Below are 17,429 nucleotides of genomic sequence, written 5' to 3'. Positions count from 1 at the left end.
CCAGGCGTCTCTGAAGGAGGAGAACGACTCCCTGCGTTGGCAGCTGGAGGCGTACAGGAACGAGGTGGAGCTGCTGAGGATGGAGCAGAGAGGAGGAGGAGGAAGATATGATGAAGATCCTCCAGGGATTCAGAGCTCTGAGGTTCAGATTCAGCTGCTGCAGAATAACATGGCCAACATGCAGCAGGTCAGATGTTTATGTATCTGTCAGGACCTTAATATATATATATATATATATATATATATACATATACAGGACTGTCTCAGAAAATTAGAATATTGTGATGAAGTTCTTTATTTTCTGTAATGCAATTAAAAAAACAAAAATGTCATACATTCTGGATTCATTACAAATCAACTGAAATATTGCAAGCCTTTTATTCTTTTAATATTGCTGATTATGGCTTACAGCTTAGGAAAACTCAAATATCCTATCTCTAAATATTAGAATATCATGAAAAAGTATACTAGTAGGGCAGGGGTTCCCAAACTTTTTAGGCCACGCACCCCCTTCTACATCCCGACCGGGTTCACGCACCCCCAATCCCCCACACTTTTTCTTTTTTTCCGCTCCGAGGGGGGGGGGGGGGGGTGCTAGTGAGAGTGTGCTCACCTGTGTGCGCGGATGTGTCAGCGCGTAACACGGCAGAGCGATGCGCGTTATGGGAGCGGCGGCGCTGGGTTTAGCCCAGAGGAGTGAAGCAGCGAAATTTGTAGACATAGAAACACTCTCAGACAGCAGCTTGCTGTTACATGCGCCTGCTGCCAGTCTGACTCCGCTGCTTTGGGTGAATGACGTCACGTGCGACCTGGAGGTGTTAACCACTTGTGTGCCAAATCTTTTTTATTTTAAATTAACATTCGGGGCTAATTTTTTAGCCTAGGGACGCCACTGAGTCTCACGCTCAATGCGTGACACTTGAGAGCCCTGAGAATGTTTAATATTAATTATTACACCATTAGACCGCCATTACATTTTTCCTCTCGCGCACCCCCTAGAGACAGCTCGCGCGCGCACCCCTGTAGTAGGGTATTAAACAAATCACTTGAATTGTCTAATTAACTCGAAACACCTGCAAGGGTTTCCTGAGCCTTGACAAACACTCAGCTGTTATAAATCTTTTTTTTTACTTGGTCTGAGAAAATATTAAAATTTTATGAGATAGGATTTTAGAGTTTTCTTAAGCTGTAAGCCATAATCAGCAATATTAAAAGAATAAAAGGCTTGCAATATTTCAGTTGATTTGTAATGAATCCAGAATGCATGACATTTTTGTTTTTTTAATTGCATTACAGAAAATAAAGAACTTTATCACAATATTCTAATTTTCTGAGACAGTCCTGTATATGTATTAAGAACATAAACACACATATATATATGTGTGTATTATATATATAAAATATATATAATACATATACAGTATATAAAAATACATTATATATATATCTTATATACACACATTATATATATATATAATACATATATATGTATTAAGAACATAAACACACATAGATATATGTGTGTATTATATATATAAAATATATATAATACATATACAGTATATAAAAATACATAATATATATATCTTATATACACACATTATATATATATATAAAACTAAGCAGCATTTCTTTCCCACAATGCTTTGCTCCACTGGTTTCAACACAGAGAGTTCATCTGATGGGACTTCCTGTCGCTCTGGATCTGAAGTGACAGCACAGAGAGAACCAGACACACACACACACACATAGACACACACACAGACACACACAAAGACACAGACACACACATAGACACACACAAAGACATACACACACACAGACAAACACATAGACACACACACACATAGACACACACACAGACACACAAAGACATACACACACAGACACACACATAGACACACACACACATAGACACACACAGACACACAAAGACATACACACACACAGACACACACATAGACACACACAAAGACATACACACACAGACACACACATAGACACATAGACACACACACAGACACACACACACAAAGACACAGACACACACAGACACACACACACACAGACACACTTGCTTGTTGCTTGTAGTTGTCCATCGAGGCCGATGATGACGTCCACTTCTGACTTTCAGCGGTGAGTCTCTGGTGGCCGTGTCGTCCTCTCCGGACCCTCAGGTCTGGTCCCAGGTGGAACATGTGTATGTCGTAGTGGTTGTCCTGGCAACCTTGGTTGTTTTTCTTGTATGCCTTCTTTCCTGCCTCCTGGCCTCCTCCAGTGCTGTGGTCCCGTCTTGGCACAGCTGACGCCAGGTGTTACGCTCAGCAGCCTCCAGGTCCCCTGGTCTGATTTTACATTTCTTTAGCGCTGTTTTTATCTGGTCTTTATAGCTTCTTCTGCCTCCAGCAGAGCGCTGGCCTCGGGCGAGCTGGCCACACAGCACTTAGTGAGGCAGCCGGTTGAGGGGCATCCTTATAACGTGCCCCAGCCATCGTAGCTGGTAGTGGTGATGGTGGCCTCCATGCTCCTGCTCTCCTGAGGATCTGGTAGTGGTGATGGTGGCCTCCATGCTCCTGCTCTCCTGAGGATCTGGTAGTGGTGATGGTGGCCTCCATGCTCCTGCTCTCCTGAGGATCTGATAGTGGTGATGGTGGCCTCCATGCTCCTACAGCCTGCTCTCCTGAGGATCTGGTTGTGGTGATGGTGGCCTCCATGCTCCTGCAGCCTGCTCTCCTGAGGATCTGGTAGTGGTGATGGTGGCCTCCATGCTCCTACAGCCTGCTCTCCTGAGGATCTGGTAGTGGTGATGGTGGCCTCCATGCTCCTGCTCTCCTGAGGATCTGGTAGTGGTGATGGTGGCCTCCATGCTCCTGCTCTCCTGAGGATCTGGTAGTGGTGATGGTGGCCTCCATGCTCCTACAGCCTGCTCTCCTGAGGATCTGGTAGTGGTGATGGTGGCCTCCATGCTCCTGCTCTCCTGAGGATCTGGTCGTGGTGATGGTGGCCTCCATGCTCCTACAGCCTGCTCTCCTGAGGATCTGGTAGTGGTGATGGAGGCCTCCATGCTCCTGCTCTCCTGAGGATCTGATAGTGGTGATGGTGGCCTCCATGCTCCTGCTCTCCTGAGGATCTGGTCGTGGTGATGGTGGCCTCCATGCTCCTACAGCCTGCTCTCCTGAGGATCTGGTAGTGGTGATGGTGGCCTCCATGCTCCTGCTCTCCTGAGGATCTGGTAGTGGTGATGGTGGCCTCCATGCTCCTGCTCTCCTGAGGATCTGGTCGTGGTGATGGAGGCCTCCATGCTCCTGCAGCCTGCTCTCCTGAGGATCTGGTCGTGGTGATGGTGGCCTCCATGCTCCTACAGCCTGTTCTCCTGAGGATCTGGTCGTGGTGATGGTGGCCTCCATGCTCCTACAGCCTGTTCTCCTGAGGATCTGGTCGTGGTGATGGTGGCCTCCATGCTCCTACAGCCTGTTCTCCTGAGGATCTGGTCGTGGTGATGGTGGCCTCCATGCTCCTACAGCCTGTTCTCCTGAGGATCTGGTAGTGGTGATGGTGGCCTCCATGCTCCTACAGCCTGTTCTCCTGAGGATCTGGTCGTGGTGATGGTGGCCTCCATGCTCCTACAGCCTGTTCTCCTGAGGATCTGGTCGTGGTGATGGTGGCCTCCATGCTCCTGCTCTCCTGAGGATCTGGTAGTGGTGATGGTGGCCTCCATGCTCCTGCTCTCCTGAGGATCTGGTCGTGGTGATGGAGGCCTCCATGCTCCTACAGCCTGTTCTCCTGAGGATCTGGTAGTGGTGATGGTGGCCTCCATGCTCCTGCTCTCCTGAGGATCTGGTCGTGGTGATGGTGGCCTCCATGCTCCTACAGCCTGCTCTCCTGAGGATCTGGTAGTGGTGATGGTGGCCTCCATGCTCCTGCTCTCCTGAGGGTCTGGTAGTGGTGATGGAGGCCTCCATGCTCCTACAGCCTGCTCTCCTGAGGATCTGGGCGTGGCCCTCGGTCAGGCCAAGTGATTCCTAGCATTCGCTGGAGACAGCGGATGTGAAGATGCTCCAGGGCCTTCCCATGCTCCAGGGCCTTCCCATGGCTGCTGCGGTCAGGCAGGCGCCTCCGTAGTCACGCTGCAAGAACAGAGAGACTGAGACGGAGTTTCTTTCCTCAGGCCATCAGGATTGTGAACTCCGACCTCACCAGGACCCCCACATAGACCCACACAACTGCCCCTCTTAGGCACACACACACACACACACACACACACACTTACTGTAAATATTGTGTTGTTTTTTATTTGTAAATAGTGTGTACTTGTTGCCCTTGCACATTCCTGCTGAGCATTGCCACTTTCATTTCACTGCACACCCTGTGTGTGTATGTGACAAATAAAACATCTTGAATCTTGAATCTTGGAGGTGACCCAGGCTTCACAGCTGGAGAGGAGGTGGTGATGCAAACTGCATTGGATTTGGCTCTCTCCGAAGGCGGTCGCATTTTTCTCTCCCTCTCCTCCCCATGACCTTCCCCTCCCTGCTTGGCTTCTCTCGTCATGTCTTGTCTGTCTCTATACTTGAGAGACTCTCTCCGCATCGCTCTTCGAACTAAAAACCATGGACGTGATCAACTGGTCCCTAAACGCAATTGACACCATCTTCTCGACGAGAAGCTCGGGTTCGGGGGAACCTGCCTGTCCTGCCGGGACGTGGGTTGCTGGTTACACGATGGACGCGTGGGGGAAGTGGCGTGTCTTGTGCCTAGCAGCCCTTTCCGTGGAGGACGTAGAAGACATCTACCTATTCGGAACTTTGATTACAGGATTTCTGCTGTTTGGATTTGGCGCTGCCCTGGCTTATCGGAAAATTAAGGAAATGGTGACAGCCGTTAAAAGCCCCCTAAGGCTGCCCGACATGATTGACGCGTTGGGCAGAGTTGTTGGCACTCAGACTGTGGCATTAAACCGTCAGAATGACAACATCGTGGAGAAGCTGATGGCTCTGCAAATGAAATTGGATCGATTTGAAATCCTATTGGCAAACGGGAGGAAAATGGAGGAATAGTAGGTGCGCAAAATTGAAAATGCAGCTACTGGAAGACCAAACAATCCCAATCTTATCTGCTTTCGGCTCCCTCTACCAGGACGGGCCTTGGCCAAGGCCGTGACTGGAACAACAACTCCCCCGAAGATCACTGAAGCGAGACTCTCTCTCATTCCCTTCCCCCTATCCACAGACACCTGTGGTTGTTTTCTCCCCAGGACCCTTCAAGGCCATCTCCATGGCAACGACCATCTTGCGGTCTGGGAACTTTGTCTGTTGTGGACTGGGGGAGGACGATACATCAGGCCACTCACACACAACCAATACACTGAAATGCACTCACTACCCCCCCCCCCCCCATCCCACGCCTTCGCCTGCTTTGCCCCCCCAGGGTGACAGGACGGGGTCTGCGTCGCGCCGTGACGGCGAAGGACCGGGCTGGCTGCTTGTCGGTGCTGGTTACCTTCTGCCCCCAATGGCGGGGCTATCGCCCAGTCTTTGGATTACCTCCCCTCCCCCCTTCCTACTCGTTGCAAGTCATGTCTAAGATGTATGTGCTTATGTGCAATGGTGTTTTTTGTTTCTCCTGCTCCCACACTGTACCCCTCTAGGGGCATAGTCGGGGGGTGGCTTTTTCTTTTTCTCGCCTCTCTTCCCTCATGTTATGCTGTAATCTTTCATCCACCCTTTCCAAGATGGCGCCGCAGACGGCGCCTCGGTGTCTTGGTGCGCGAATCTTGCACCTTCCGCCAAAAAAAGTTCCTCGTTTGTTTGTGAAAACATTCTTTGGCAATAAACCTGTTTCTGATTCTGATTCTGATTGAGACACAGAGATGTTTGTCTGGAGATATAAGTTCTTGTTTTGAAAGACCGGCGCCTCCCAAAGGCAGCTGGTGCTTGTTTGATTCTGTTCTGGACCTCATTGTCGATGTCATTGTCCTCAGAGGAGACTCCCGAGGTATTTAAATGATGGTACTACAGACAGATGCTTATCATTGATGCTGAAGATGGGTGGCGTGGGTGGGATGTTGGTGCTCCACTGACAGACGACCTCTGTTTTGGTGATGTTGGTGGTCATCCTGCTGGAAGCCTTCACAGCTGCTCCAGGACAGGAGGTCTGTGGAGCCACCAGAGCTCAGTCATCTGCATGCTGCAGCTCAAGGACCCTCACTCTGTGCAGCTTGGTGGTGGCCTGCAGCCTCCTGATGTTAAAGAGGTTGCCATCGAGCCGATAGACGACTGTCACCCCGCTGTTGTCCTCAATGTCCTTATGGAGCAGCTGGGTGACGCAGAGGAGGAAGATGTTAAAGAGCTGGTGCTAGGACACACCCTGCCTGACCCCTGTGCACACAGGGAAGGAGGCAGACTCTTGTCCTCCTCTTGTCACCCGAGCATTCATACCATCATGAAACTGTCGGAGGATTTTGACAAACTTGTTAGGGCATCCAAACCGGAGCAGGATGTCCCACAGTAGGTCTCTCTGCACAGTGTCGAAGGCTTTGGAGAGGTCGACAAAAGCCATAAACAGGTCTTGATGTTGCTCCCTGCACTTTTCCTGAAGCTGCCGGGCTGTGAAGACCATGTCGACTGGACTCCTGTTCTTCCTAAAGCCACACTGTGATTCTGGGAGCCTCTGTGATGTGGAGGAGCCTCTGCAGCAGCACCTTGGCCAGGACCTTACCAGCAACAGCAAGGAGTGCTATACCCCTGTGGTTGCCACAGATGGTCTTGTCACCTTTGTTCTTATATATGGTGACAATTGTGTCATCTCTCCATTGCTGTGGGATGTTTTCATCAGCCCATACTTTAGTGATGTGTTGATGTAGCGCTCTTGTCCAGAGGTAACCACCCTGTTGAAGCAGCTCCGCAGGGATATTGTCCATGCCAGGAGACTTGTTGTTCTTCAGAGAGCGGACGGCTGACAGGACCTCCAGGAAGGTCGGGGGTTGGTTAAGGTTGTCAATCGGTGGAAGTTCAGGCAGTTGATCCAGGATGGTGCGGTCTGCTTCAGAGGCCTGATGAAGCAGGGTATTAAAATGTTCCGCCCACCTCTCCAGGATACTGCTCTGGTCTTTTAGGACTCTGAGCCCATCTGCGGTTTTAACAGGAGTGATGCAGTGGTTTGTTGGGCCGTAGATAGATTTGACTGCATTGTAAACGTTATGCAAATCATTTCTATCAGCGAAAGATTGGATTTCCTGTGCCTTCTCTGTCCACCACTTGTTGTGCATTGTCCGTAGGGTCTTTTGCACTTCACGCCTCGCCCTCTGCCATGTCTGTCTGGCGGTGCTCAATGAGGGGTTTTCCAGGGTTGCCTGGTGTGCTTTGTGCATGACGTTCAGTGAGTTACGGATGGTGTCTGAGTTATTGTCAAACCAGTCCTGGTGGTTTTTGGTCTTATAGCCGATTGTGTGGGCTGCTGCTTCATGAAGGGCTGAGCTGATAGCGGTCCACTGCTGGTCTGTCATTCCCTCCTCTCAAGGTGAGTTCAAGCTCTTCAAGTTTTTCAGCCAGGGAGCATCGAAACTCATTTCTTGTGCTGGTATCTTTCAGACGGGCACAGTCTAAGCGTCTCCCACTGACCCCACGTTTCCGCATGGGGGGGCGTACGCTCATGTGGACTTTGGCCACGATCATCCGGTGGTCTGTCCAGCATTCTGCACCTCATGGCCCGGCATATGAGAACGTCTTTGATGTCACAACGTCTCACGATGACATAGTCAATCAGGTGCCAATGTTTAGAGCGTGGGTGCATCCATGATGTTTTATATTTGGTCTTTTGCTGGAAGATGGTGTTGGTTATGGTCAGGTTGTGCTCAGAGCAGAGAGTAAGTAATCTCATGCCATTTGAGTTGGCCTGACCAATACCATGCCTGCCAAGCACTCCTTTCCATATCCTGTCACTCTGCCCCACACGAGCATTGAAGTCCCCAAGGATCTTGGGGATCCGTTGGAGAGCCTCATCCAGTGACTGATAGAATGAGTCTTTAACCTCAGTGTCGGATGGCAGTGTTGGCGCATACACACTAAGAAGTGTAGCAAAGCGGTTCTTCTCCAGGGGGATACGGAGGGTCACCAGTCCTTCACTGATGCCCACAGGTGTTTCAGTGAGTCTTGGTAGCAGTGTGTTCTTGATGGCCAGTCCCACACCGTGCAGATGTTGTCCACCTGGGGGATAGCCTTTCCAGAAGAAGGTGTAACCGGACCCTTCCTCTCTCAGCGACCCTTCATCAAGGAGCGGCGATGTCGATGCTGTAACGCCTCAGCTCGGCCGCAATCAGTGCTGTTCTTCTGTGAGGTCTTTCGGTTCTGTCATAGGAGTCCAGGAGAGTTCTTACGTTCCATGTTGCCAGTTTTAGGTTTTGGTTTTTTTTTCTTCTGTTTCGACCGCAGAAGTGGAATGACCCGACAGGTGCGGTAGCCTGTCCAGGTGCGAGTTGAGTGGGCATTTTTTAGGCCACCTTTTCTAGGCCCCTCCTCGGATTGAGGTGAGCAGTGTGGTCCCTAAATAGGGGCTGCTCAGTCACACAGGGTGCTGCCGAGATCAGCTGCCACTCAGTCCCAGCTGATAGCGACCAATACCCTGCAGGGCTCTGACTAGAAGCTCCCAGTCTATTCAAACCTGCCCCAATGCCGCCAGTCTTCAACCAGATGTGGATCCAGAGTATTCACCGTGGTCAGAGGTGGATACCTGCGCAAAGAGATTATTTAGAGTGCCGTTGGAGGCGCGCTATCCCCAGTAGCACTATCTTCGCCATGGTGAGGTACATCTGGTGGCATGGGTGAGCCCAGGACGACCAGTTCCCCATCCTGGCTGCAGGAGGCTGCCGGGTCCTGGCTCTGTTTAGGCCCGCCTATTGCGCACCGCCAGCGCATTGCTTTTCTGTCGGGGTCTGCTCCCTTAGCCCTGCCTCAAGAGGCTAACCCACAAGGTAATGGGGCTAGTTGCCCATAGCTGGGCGGTGGTTGATGGGTGCCAGGGCATGTCCACCTTGTGGTGGGTCTGCACACCGCATCTCTGGGGCCCACTGCTGCTCCCAGATCCCCTGCAGTTTAGCCTGGGACCGCGGGGTACCCAGTTCCCATGTGTGGCCACGAGGAGGCACTGCAGGAGTCTTGGTGGTGGAGAGGCTCTGGACTGGCAGAGGAGACTTACGCTCTCGGCTCCTCTTTTCACCCCCTATAAGGGAGCTAGCCAGCGGCGGTAGCTGAAAGCAGAGAGTTGCAAGCAGAGGGCAGCATGCAACATGCAGCATGCAGCATGCAACATGCACTAACTACAAGCACTTCTGCACTACTGCACTAGACGCTTCACAGCCACCCTGTGTGATGATGATGACACAGACACACACAAAGACACACACAGACATACACACACAGACACAGACACACGTGTTGCATTCTTGTCGCTTCTCGTTTGTCAACCGAAGACGTTTCTGTTCTCGCTATTTAATATTAACTTTATTACAATTTAAATCGAAATTATTCTGTGAACATTGATTAAAATATTAATCTTCTCTTTTTTATTTTATTTTATTTATTTACAAATTCCTGAGTTTAACTTCCCAGAAGTTCGTTAATCCATTCAAACAAAATGCCCATAAAATGAGTAAAATTATTCCCATTTACTTCTGTTAATTTGTCAATATTTATATATATATATATAATTAATATAATATGTCTGTATATATAATTTTTATATTATATATATTAATATTCACATACATGATATGCATACATTAACATTCACATATATCATATTGATATATTATATATTAATATTCACATATATATAATATGTATCTAATATATATAATATGTATATATATATTAATATTCACATATATATAATACTAATATATGTATATCATATGTACATATATACAGTATATATAAATATATATATATAATATGTATATATATATTAATATTCACATATATATAATACTAATATATGTATATAATATGTACATATATACAGTATATATAAAAATATATATATAATATGATAAATGTTGACAGAGATCAGCTGACCTTCTCTGAACTACTTGGTGCTTAGAGATTCTACGTTTGTCATCCAGCAACTCCTGAGTCTACAGGAGCAGCTAAGGAGTAAGGAGGCGGAGCTAGAGGAGGCCAGAGGGGAGCACCGCTACCTGGAGGGGGGCGTGGCCTCCCTTAGAAACCAGGTGAGTCCACAGAACGAGGTCTGAAGGCTTTGACCCAGATTCCTGAGTCCCTCTGTTAAAGTAATCAAATTACTTCTACTGTGTATTTCTACTTAAGTTATCTGTACTTCACCCCCCTGTGGGCTTCAGGGGTAACATAATAAACATTATAGCTAACTGTACCTAATAAACTGGTCACTGGATGTACGTTGAACACGGAACCGTTAAATCACAAGAGAAAACACGAGAAAACTGAATCATTTCCAACATGAGATTATCTAGACGGAGGGCGGAGCGTCGTCGGCGTAGAGGAGAACCGCCCGGCAACAGCAGAGTGCTGCTGTCGCTGTTTAAACAAACAAGAGCTCAAACCCCTGACTTCCTCCATCCATGCAGAGGCACACGCGTGTCGGAGGCGTCGGCCGACACGGCGCGCATCAAGCATCATGCATCATGTATGTGGTGATGTCATCTTAATAATTCATGTGTTCCTGCACACGGACGCACTCGCAGGTCTTATTGAGAGAAACAAGCTGTTCTCCTGTCTATGGTTCTCCTGTCTGTTGTTCTCCTGTCTGTTGTTCTTCCGTCTGACCGACTGTCCTCCCGTCTGTGTGTCCAGCTGCTCGGCAACGGAACCAATGGAACCAACGGAGACCATGCAACGGTAAACAAGCCAGAGGAAGATTCATGGTCATGTCCTCATGACGAGTTATTCATAAAACACGCTGTGATATTTATATATTTATTTATTGTATATTTATTTATATATATTTATTTATTGTATATTTATTTAGTGTATATTTATTTATTATATATTTATTGATTGTATATTTATTGATTGTATATTTATTGATTGTATATTTATTTATTATATATTTATTTATTGTATATTTATTTCGTGTATATTTATTTAGTGTATATTTATTTCGTGTATATTTATGAGTGGCCTGTAAATCTCCTTCTCCCACTAACGTCCTTCTGTATTCTATATGTGTACACATGTATTTATAGAACATAGAATATAGAAGAACATCAGTGGGAGAAAGAGATTTTCAGGTCAAACACACACACACAATCACTCACACACTCACACACACACACACTCACACACACACAGTCACACATGAACTCCTGACCTCAGACCTGCTGAACTGAGAGGCTCGGTTACATAAAAGCTTCTACGATGTTATCCCGGAGACGTTTGTGTATTTAAGTGCTCAGCAGGTACTCAGTGTGTACAGGAAGTGCTGTGTGTGTCTTCTGAGGTGTACCGCTGCTCATGTGTGTTACACACGTGTGTGTCTGGTTGTGTAGGCGGTGAACGGCTGCGTTCCCTCGCCGTTCCTCAGCAGAGAGAGAAGGAGTGAGGTCATCACGAGAGGAGGCGTGGCCTCAGAGAAGGAGGCTCTGCTGCTGGGTAAATATCTCTAACTTTAGCTTTAACACATGAAGCATAGACTTCTATACAACCAGAGGAGTCGCCCCCTGGTGGTCAGGAGAGAGAATACAGCTTCAACACGCTTTAAAGAACCGGAGGTGTGTCTCCTGGTCTGAACTGTTATATTTCATCACGACCATAACAGACGTCACAATGTGTTGGTTCACTTCCTGTTGTCTCTCCCAGTTCGCTGCCCCACTGGGATCATAACTCAGACTGGGACTGTGTGTCAGGTGTCGGGGGGTCGCAGGGCTTTGGACCCGAGAGTCAGACAGCAACACAAACTCCTCCTCCTCCTCCTCCTGCTCCTCTCTGATGGCTATCCTGCGTCTCCTTCCTATAAATCCTCCACAGCAGCCGAGCAGCAGCAGCTCATTTATCTCTCTTAGCCGAGCCAGAAAACCCAGACATGAAGGAGAGAGGAAGGCCGGTGCTTCGTCTTCCTCCTCCTGCTGCAGCTTTTATTCTGCAGGAGACGTTTAGAGACACGGGAGTTCATATTCAGGGTGAAGAAGAAGAAGCTCTGAAGCTCCTCCCTCTTCATTCATCTCGTGGATCTGTGTCATGACATCACTGACTCACAATTAGTAGTACTCAGTAGTACTCAGTAGTACTCAGTAGTACTCAGTAGTACTCAGTGGTACCAGTATCCACAGTGAGATACGGTGTCTTCCTCTCTCCAGGCATCATCTCCACCTTCCTCCATGTTCATCCGTTTGGAGCCAACCTGGAATATCTGTGGTCCTACATCCAGAGACTGGACTCCAAGGTGAGAGGGACTATACATATATATATTAGGGCTGTGAAACGATTACAATTTTTAATCGGGTTAATCACAGGTTTTTGTGGATTAATCATGATTAATCACATATTACCGATATTCTCGGTATATTTTGTGAGAACATAGAGATTTATGACAAAAGACGGATATATACATTTATACATTCTTCTATACAATGGTGCTGCAACTCAGCAGTTATTTAGCAGTTTTCTTCCATATGGAACATTAATACATCTTCATCCTAAACAGAATGTTTAACCCTCCTGTTACCTTTCGGTCAATTTGACCCCATTCAATGTTTAATGTCGGTGTTCTTTGGGGTCAATTTGACCCCAGGCTGTTTTTCACTGTGTCAAACATATAAGAAATATCAACTTTTTTATTTATTTAAAGGGCTATTTAGGTTGTCAACAAATAAACATAAAGTACCTCACACTTAAACTTGGGAAGCAATATTAATTCTAATAATTTTCTGGAGGTTTTAATTGCTGGGGTCAAATTGAACCCGAGGGTAAAATATGTTAGTAAATGTAAAGGTAACAGGAGGGTTAAACAGAACATGTTTCTCTTGTTTGTCAACCATTAACTCCACCATGACACAATCTAAAGGCCTCTAGTCTTCCTCTAGCAGCTGCTGAGGCAAACTGACTGTGTGGGTTTTCTTCATGAACTGGGCCGTGATGAAAGGGATGGCGGGGACACCGCTGCAAAGCTGAAACCTCACCGGCCCGGACAGGTGGACAGATTGACAAGTGACTTTTTTTGCTCGGTCCCGATGCGCGCGCACGGAGCTCTGTGGCGCGAGACGGAGATCGATAAGTGTTAACGCAACGCGAAGAGACAGAAATGACATGCTGCTGTGGAGATACGATCAACAACAGACGTTTAGTTTAATAAAAGAACAAAGACGTGCTCTAGAGAACATGTCAGGGGCGGGCCAATCTCTTTAATGTCATGCGATCTACCGACACTACGCCGCGATCGACTGGCAGGTCGCGATCGACGTGTTGAGACCCTGATCTACAGGAAGTAAAAGTCGTCACAAGGTTTCCGGAGGTGAACCTGCGGAAGGATCATTACCGATGAACAGACCGTCTGCATGAGAGCGGACAGAGTTCAGATTGAAGTGGTGGATTGGAAGCTCATTTTGCAAGTGACTTTTTTTTCGTCCCGACGACCAACAACAGACGGATTGGAAGCTCATTCTGCGCATGCGTTAAATGCGTTAAAAAAAAAACTAGTTAAACCTGTAATTGAATTAACTGAGTTAACGCGTTATTTTTCACAGCACTAATATATATATTTGTATTAATATATATAATCCTCTCCCCTCTCTCTCTCTCTCTCTCTCCCTCCCCCTCTTCCAGGTGTCTCCAGTGGACCTTCAGGGTCTCATGGTCCGTCTCCCCAACATGTTCAGACAGGAGCTGAGTGGCGTCGGAGCGACTTTAGAGAAACGATGGAAGTTCTGCGGCTTTGACACTCTTGGCTCAACGTGATCATGGATCTTAGTCCTCTGGTGTTTCATCTCGAGTACACCTGGATCCTGGTCCTTGGATGTCTCGTCTTAGGGACACCTGGCTCATGGTCCTCTGGTGTCTGGGGACACCTGGATCATGGTCCTCTGGTGTCTGGGGACACCTGGATCATGGTCCTCTGGTGTCTGGTGACACCTGGATCATGGTCCTCTGGTGTCTGGGGACACCTGGATCATGGTCCTCTGGTGTCTGGTGACACCTGGATCATGGTCCTCTGGTGTCTGGTGACACCTGGATCATGGTCCTCTGGTGTCTGGGGACACCTGGATCATGGTCCTCTGCTGTCTGGGGACACCTGGATCATGGTCCTCTGGTGTCTGGTCTCGGTGACATCTGGATCCTGGTCCTCTGATGTCACATCTCAGGGACACCTGTATCCTGGTCCTTTTGGTTTGGTTTTATTTCTCTACAAAATAAGAGCATCCATCGCTTAGTGCTATGTGTAAGGACACATGGACCTCCAGTAGGACACATGGACCTCCTTAAGGACACATGGACCCCCTTTATGATACATCGTCATCCTTAAGGACACATAGTCCACTTTTAAGACACATGGTCCTCGAGTAGGAACCATGGATTTCCTTTAGGACACATGGATCTCCTTAAGGACTCATAGTCATCCTTTAGGACACATGGTCCTCCAGTTGGAAACATGGACTTCGTTTAGGACACATGGACCTCCTTTATGATACATCGTCATCCTTAAGGACACATGGTCCTCCTCTAGGACACATGATCCTCTTCTAGGACACATGGTCCTCCACTAGGACACATGGTCTTCCACTCTGACACATGGTCCTCCACTAGGACACATGGTCTTCCACTCTGACACATGGTCCTCCTCTAGGACACATGATCCTCCACTAGGACACATGGTCCTCCACTAGGACACATGATCCTCTTCTAGGACACATGGTCCTCCACTAGGACACATGGTCTTCCACTCTGACACATGGTCCTCCTCTAGGACACATGATCCTCTTCTAGGACACATGGTCCTCCTCTAGGACACATGGTCCTCCTCTAGGACACATGGTCCTCCTCTAGGACACATGATCCTCTTCTAGGACACATGGTCCTCCTCTAGGACACATGATCCTCTTCTAGGACACATGGTCTTCCACTCTGACACATGGTCCTCCTCTAGGACACATGATCCTCTTCTAGGACACATGGTCCTCCTCTAGGACACATGGTCCTCCACTAGGACACATGATCCTCTTCTAGGACACATGGTCCTCCACTAGGACACATGATCCTCTTCTAGGACACATGGTCCTCCTCTAGGACACATGGTCTTCCACTCTGACACATGGTCCTCCTTTAGGACACATGGTCCTCCTCTAGGACACATGGTCTTCCTCTAGGACACATGGTCCTCCTCTAGGACACATGGTCCTCCTCTAGGACACATGGTCTTCCACTCTGACACATGGTCCTCCTTTAGGACACATGGTCCTCCTCTAGGACACATGGTCCTCCTTTAGGACACATGGTCTTCCACTCTGACACATGGTCCTCCTCTAGGACACATGGTCCTCCTCTAGGACACATGGTCTTCCACTCTGACACATGGTCCTCCTTTAGGACACATGGTCCTCCTCTAGGACACATGGTCTTCCACTCTGACACATGGTCCTCCTTTAGGACACATGGTCCTCCTCTAGGACACATGGTCTTCCACTCTGACACATGGTCCTCCTTTAGGACACATGGTCCTCCTCTAGGACACATGGTCTTCCACTCTGACACATGGTCCTCCTTTAGGACACATGGTCCTCCTCTAGGACACATGGTCCTCCTTTAGGACACATGGTCTTCCTCTAGGACACATGGTCCTCCTCTAGGACACATGGTCCTCCTCTAGGACACATGGTCTTCCACTCTGACACATGGTCCTCCTCTAGGACACATGGTCTTCCACTCTGACACATGGTCCTCCTTTAGGACACATGGTCCTCCTCTAGGACACATGGTCTTCCACTCTGACACATGGTCCTCCTTTAGGACACATGGTCCTCCTCTAGGACACATGGTCCTCCTTTAGGACACATGGTCCTCCTCTACGTTGTCCGTGGTGCTGAAGTCTCAGAGTCTCTCTTGTTTGTTTGGTATATTGAACATATTTTTATTTTATAAATCTATATTCAAATATTAAGAACCAAACAGGAAGTGAAAACTTCTTTTGAAAAATGAATTTCTGAAAATCGTTAAATTGTTTTGATCCTTTTAAAACCCGACAATCATCTGTTGGTCAGTGATTTATTTCTTCATGTTTGGAGGGAAATAACATGTGAAGGACGATATGATTATAAATATTATTCTGATGGGTTTTTAAAGGATATCTGAGAGAAGGGAATTCAATGAAATTCAATTAATTAACTGATCAGTGAGGAAGACGATGATGAAGGAACTGAAGACGAGGAGCAGATGTTCCCAAAGACTTCAATGCCGTTTGATTATTGTGGATTGTGTTCTTCCTGTTGTTGGTTTTGTCTTATTTAAATAAAGTTACTTTGTTTATGAGTAAAATGTACTTCAGGATTCAGGTTTATGATCTAAATCCGTGTTCACTCATCTCCTGGAAGAGGCCGCTGAGGTTGTCACAAAGCTCCTTGGTGGCAAGGTGCCTGGGGGATGAGATCCGCCCTGAGATGCTGAAGGCGCTCATTGTTGGGTAGTCTTGGCTGACATGTCACATGGGGGTCAGGAACATGGGGGTCAGGAACAGTACCCATGGATTGGCAGACCAGGGTGGTGGTTCCCATTTTCAAAAAGGGGGAATTATCGTGGTATCACACTACTCAGCCGGCCGGGGAACGCTTATCCCAGGGTGCTGGAAAGGATTGTGCAGGTGCAATGCGGATACTTAACAAACTATTAACGAAACTATTTTTTCGCGCGACCAAATCCCATGAAAAGTCAACGTACAGACGCTTGTGGCTGCGATAGACGCGATATTTTCCCGGGCGGCGCGTTTGGGGCGACGCAATTTTCGCCCCGAGTTGAAATATTTCAACTTTGAGGCGGTAATCTCGCAACTCGGGCCAATCGGCTCTTGTGTTCCGACGAGACACGGAGATAAGCCCCGCCCCTCGCAGAGCGTCTCGACGCTCATGGTGAGAACACGGTGAATGGTCGAGCGAGTAAACTCAAGCGTTTTGGGCGACGCGAAAAATTGTTTCGCTTTTGGTGTGAACGCACCTTTAGGGATAGAGTAAGGAGATGAGGAGCCTTAGAGATAGAGTGAGGAGATGAGGTTCCTCTGTAGGAGCCTTAGAGATAGAGGAAGAAGATGAGTTTCCTCTGTAGGAGCCTTAGAGATAGAGTAAGGAAATGAGTTTCCTCTGTAGGAGCCTTAGAGATAGAGTAAGGAGATGAGTTTCCTCTGTAGGACTCAGTGTTAGGATCTGGAGTTTGTGTCTAGTTTTGTGTCTTGTTTTGAAGTCCTTGTGTCGTCTGTCT

The 17,429-nt window shown here is 47.8% G+C and overlaps 1 protein-coding gene across 1 annotated transcript in view; it reads left to right on the top strand.

Moving 5' to 3' along the window:
- enox1 (ecto-NOX disulfide-thiol exchanger 1) overlaps positions 1 to 14,137 on the top strand; it is an 81,662-nt gene extending 67,525 nt beyond the window's left edge. Inside the window, exons 13-18 of the mRNA XM_056437456.1 lie at positions 1 to 187; positions 10,118 to 10,225; positions 10,827 to 10,871; positions 11,522 to 11,624; positions 12,329 to 12,414; positions 13,794 to 14,137. The exon at positions 1 to 187 is cut by the window's left edge and continues 16 nt beyond it. Of these exons, the coding sequence (XP_056293431.1) occupies positions 1 to 187; positions 10,118 to 10,225; positions 10,827 to 10,871; positions 11,522 to 11,624; positions 12,329 to 12,414; positions 13,794 to 13,925 (661 nt within the window). The 3' untranslated portion in view covers positions 13,926 to 14,137. The remainder of the gene's footprint in view (positions 188 to 10,117; positions 10,226 to 10,826; positions 10,872 to 11,521; positions 11,625 to 12,328; positions 12,415 to 13,793) is intronic.
- The last annotated feature ends 3,292 nt before the right edge of the window (positions 14,138 to 17,429 follow it).

Source organism: Pseudoliparis swirei, chromosome 2 (assembly GCF_029220125.1).
Source record: "Pseudoliparis swirei isolate HS2019 ecotype Mariana Trench chromosome 2, NWPU_hadal_v1, whole genome shotgun sequence".
In the NCBI taxonomy this organism is placed as follows: Eukaryota; Metazoa; Chordata; class Actinopteri; order Perciformes; family Liparidae; genus Pseudoliparis; species Pseudoliparis swirei.
The sequence above is the reverse complement of the archived record's forward strand: the minus strand, read 5'-3'. Positions and strand labels throughout refer to the sequence as shown.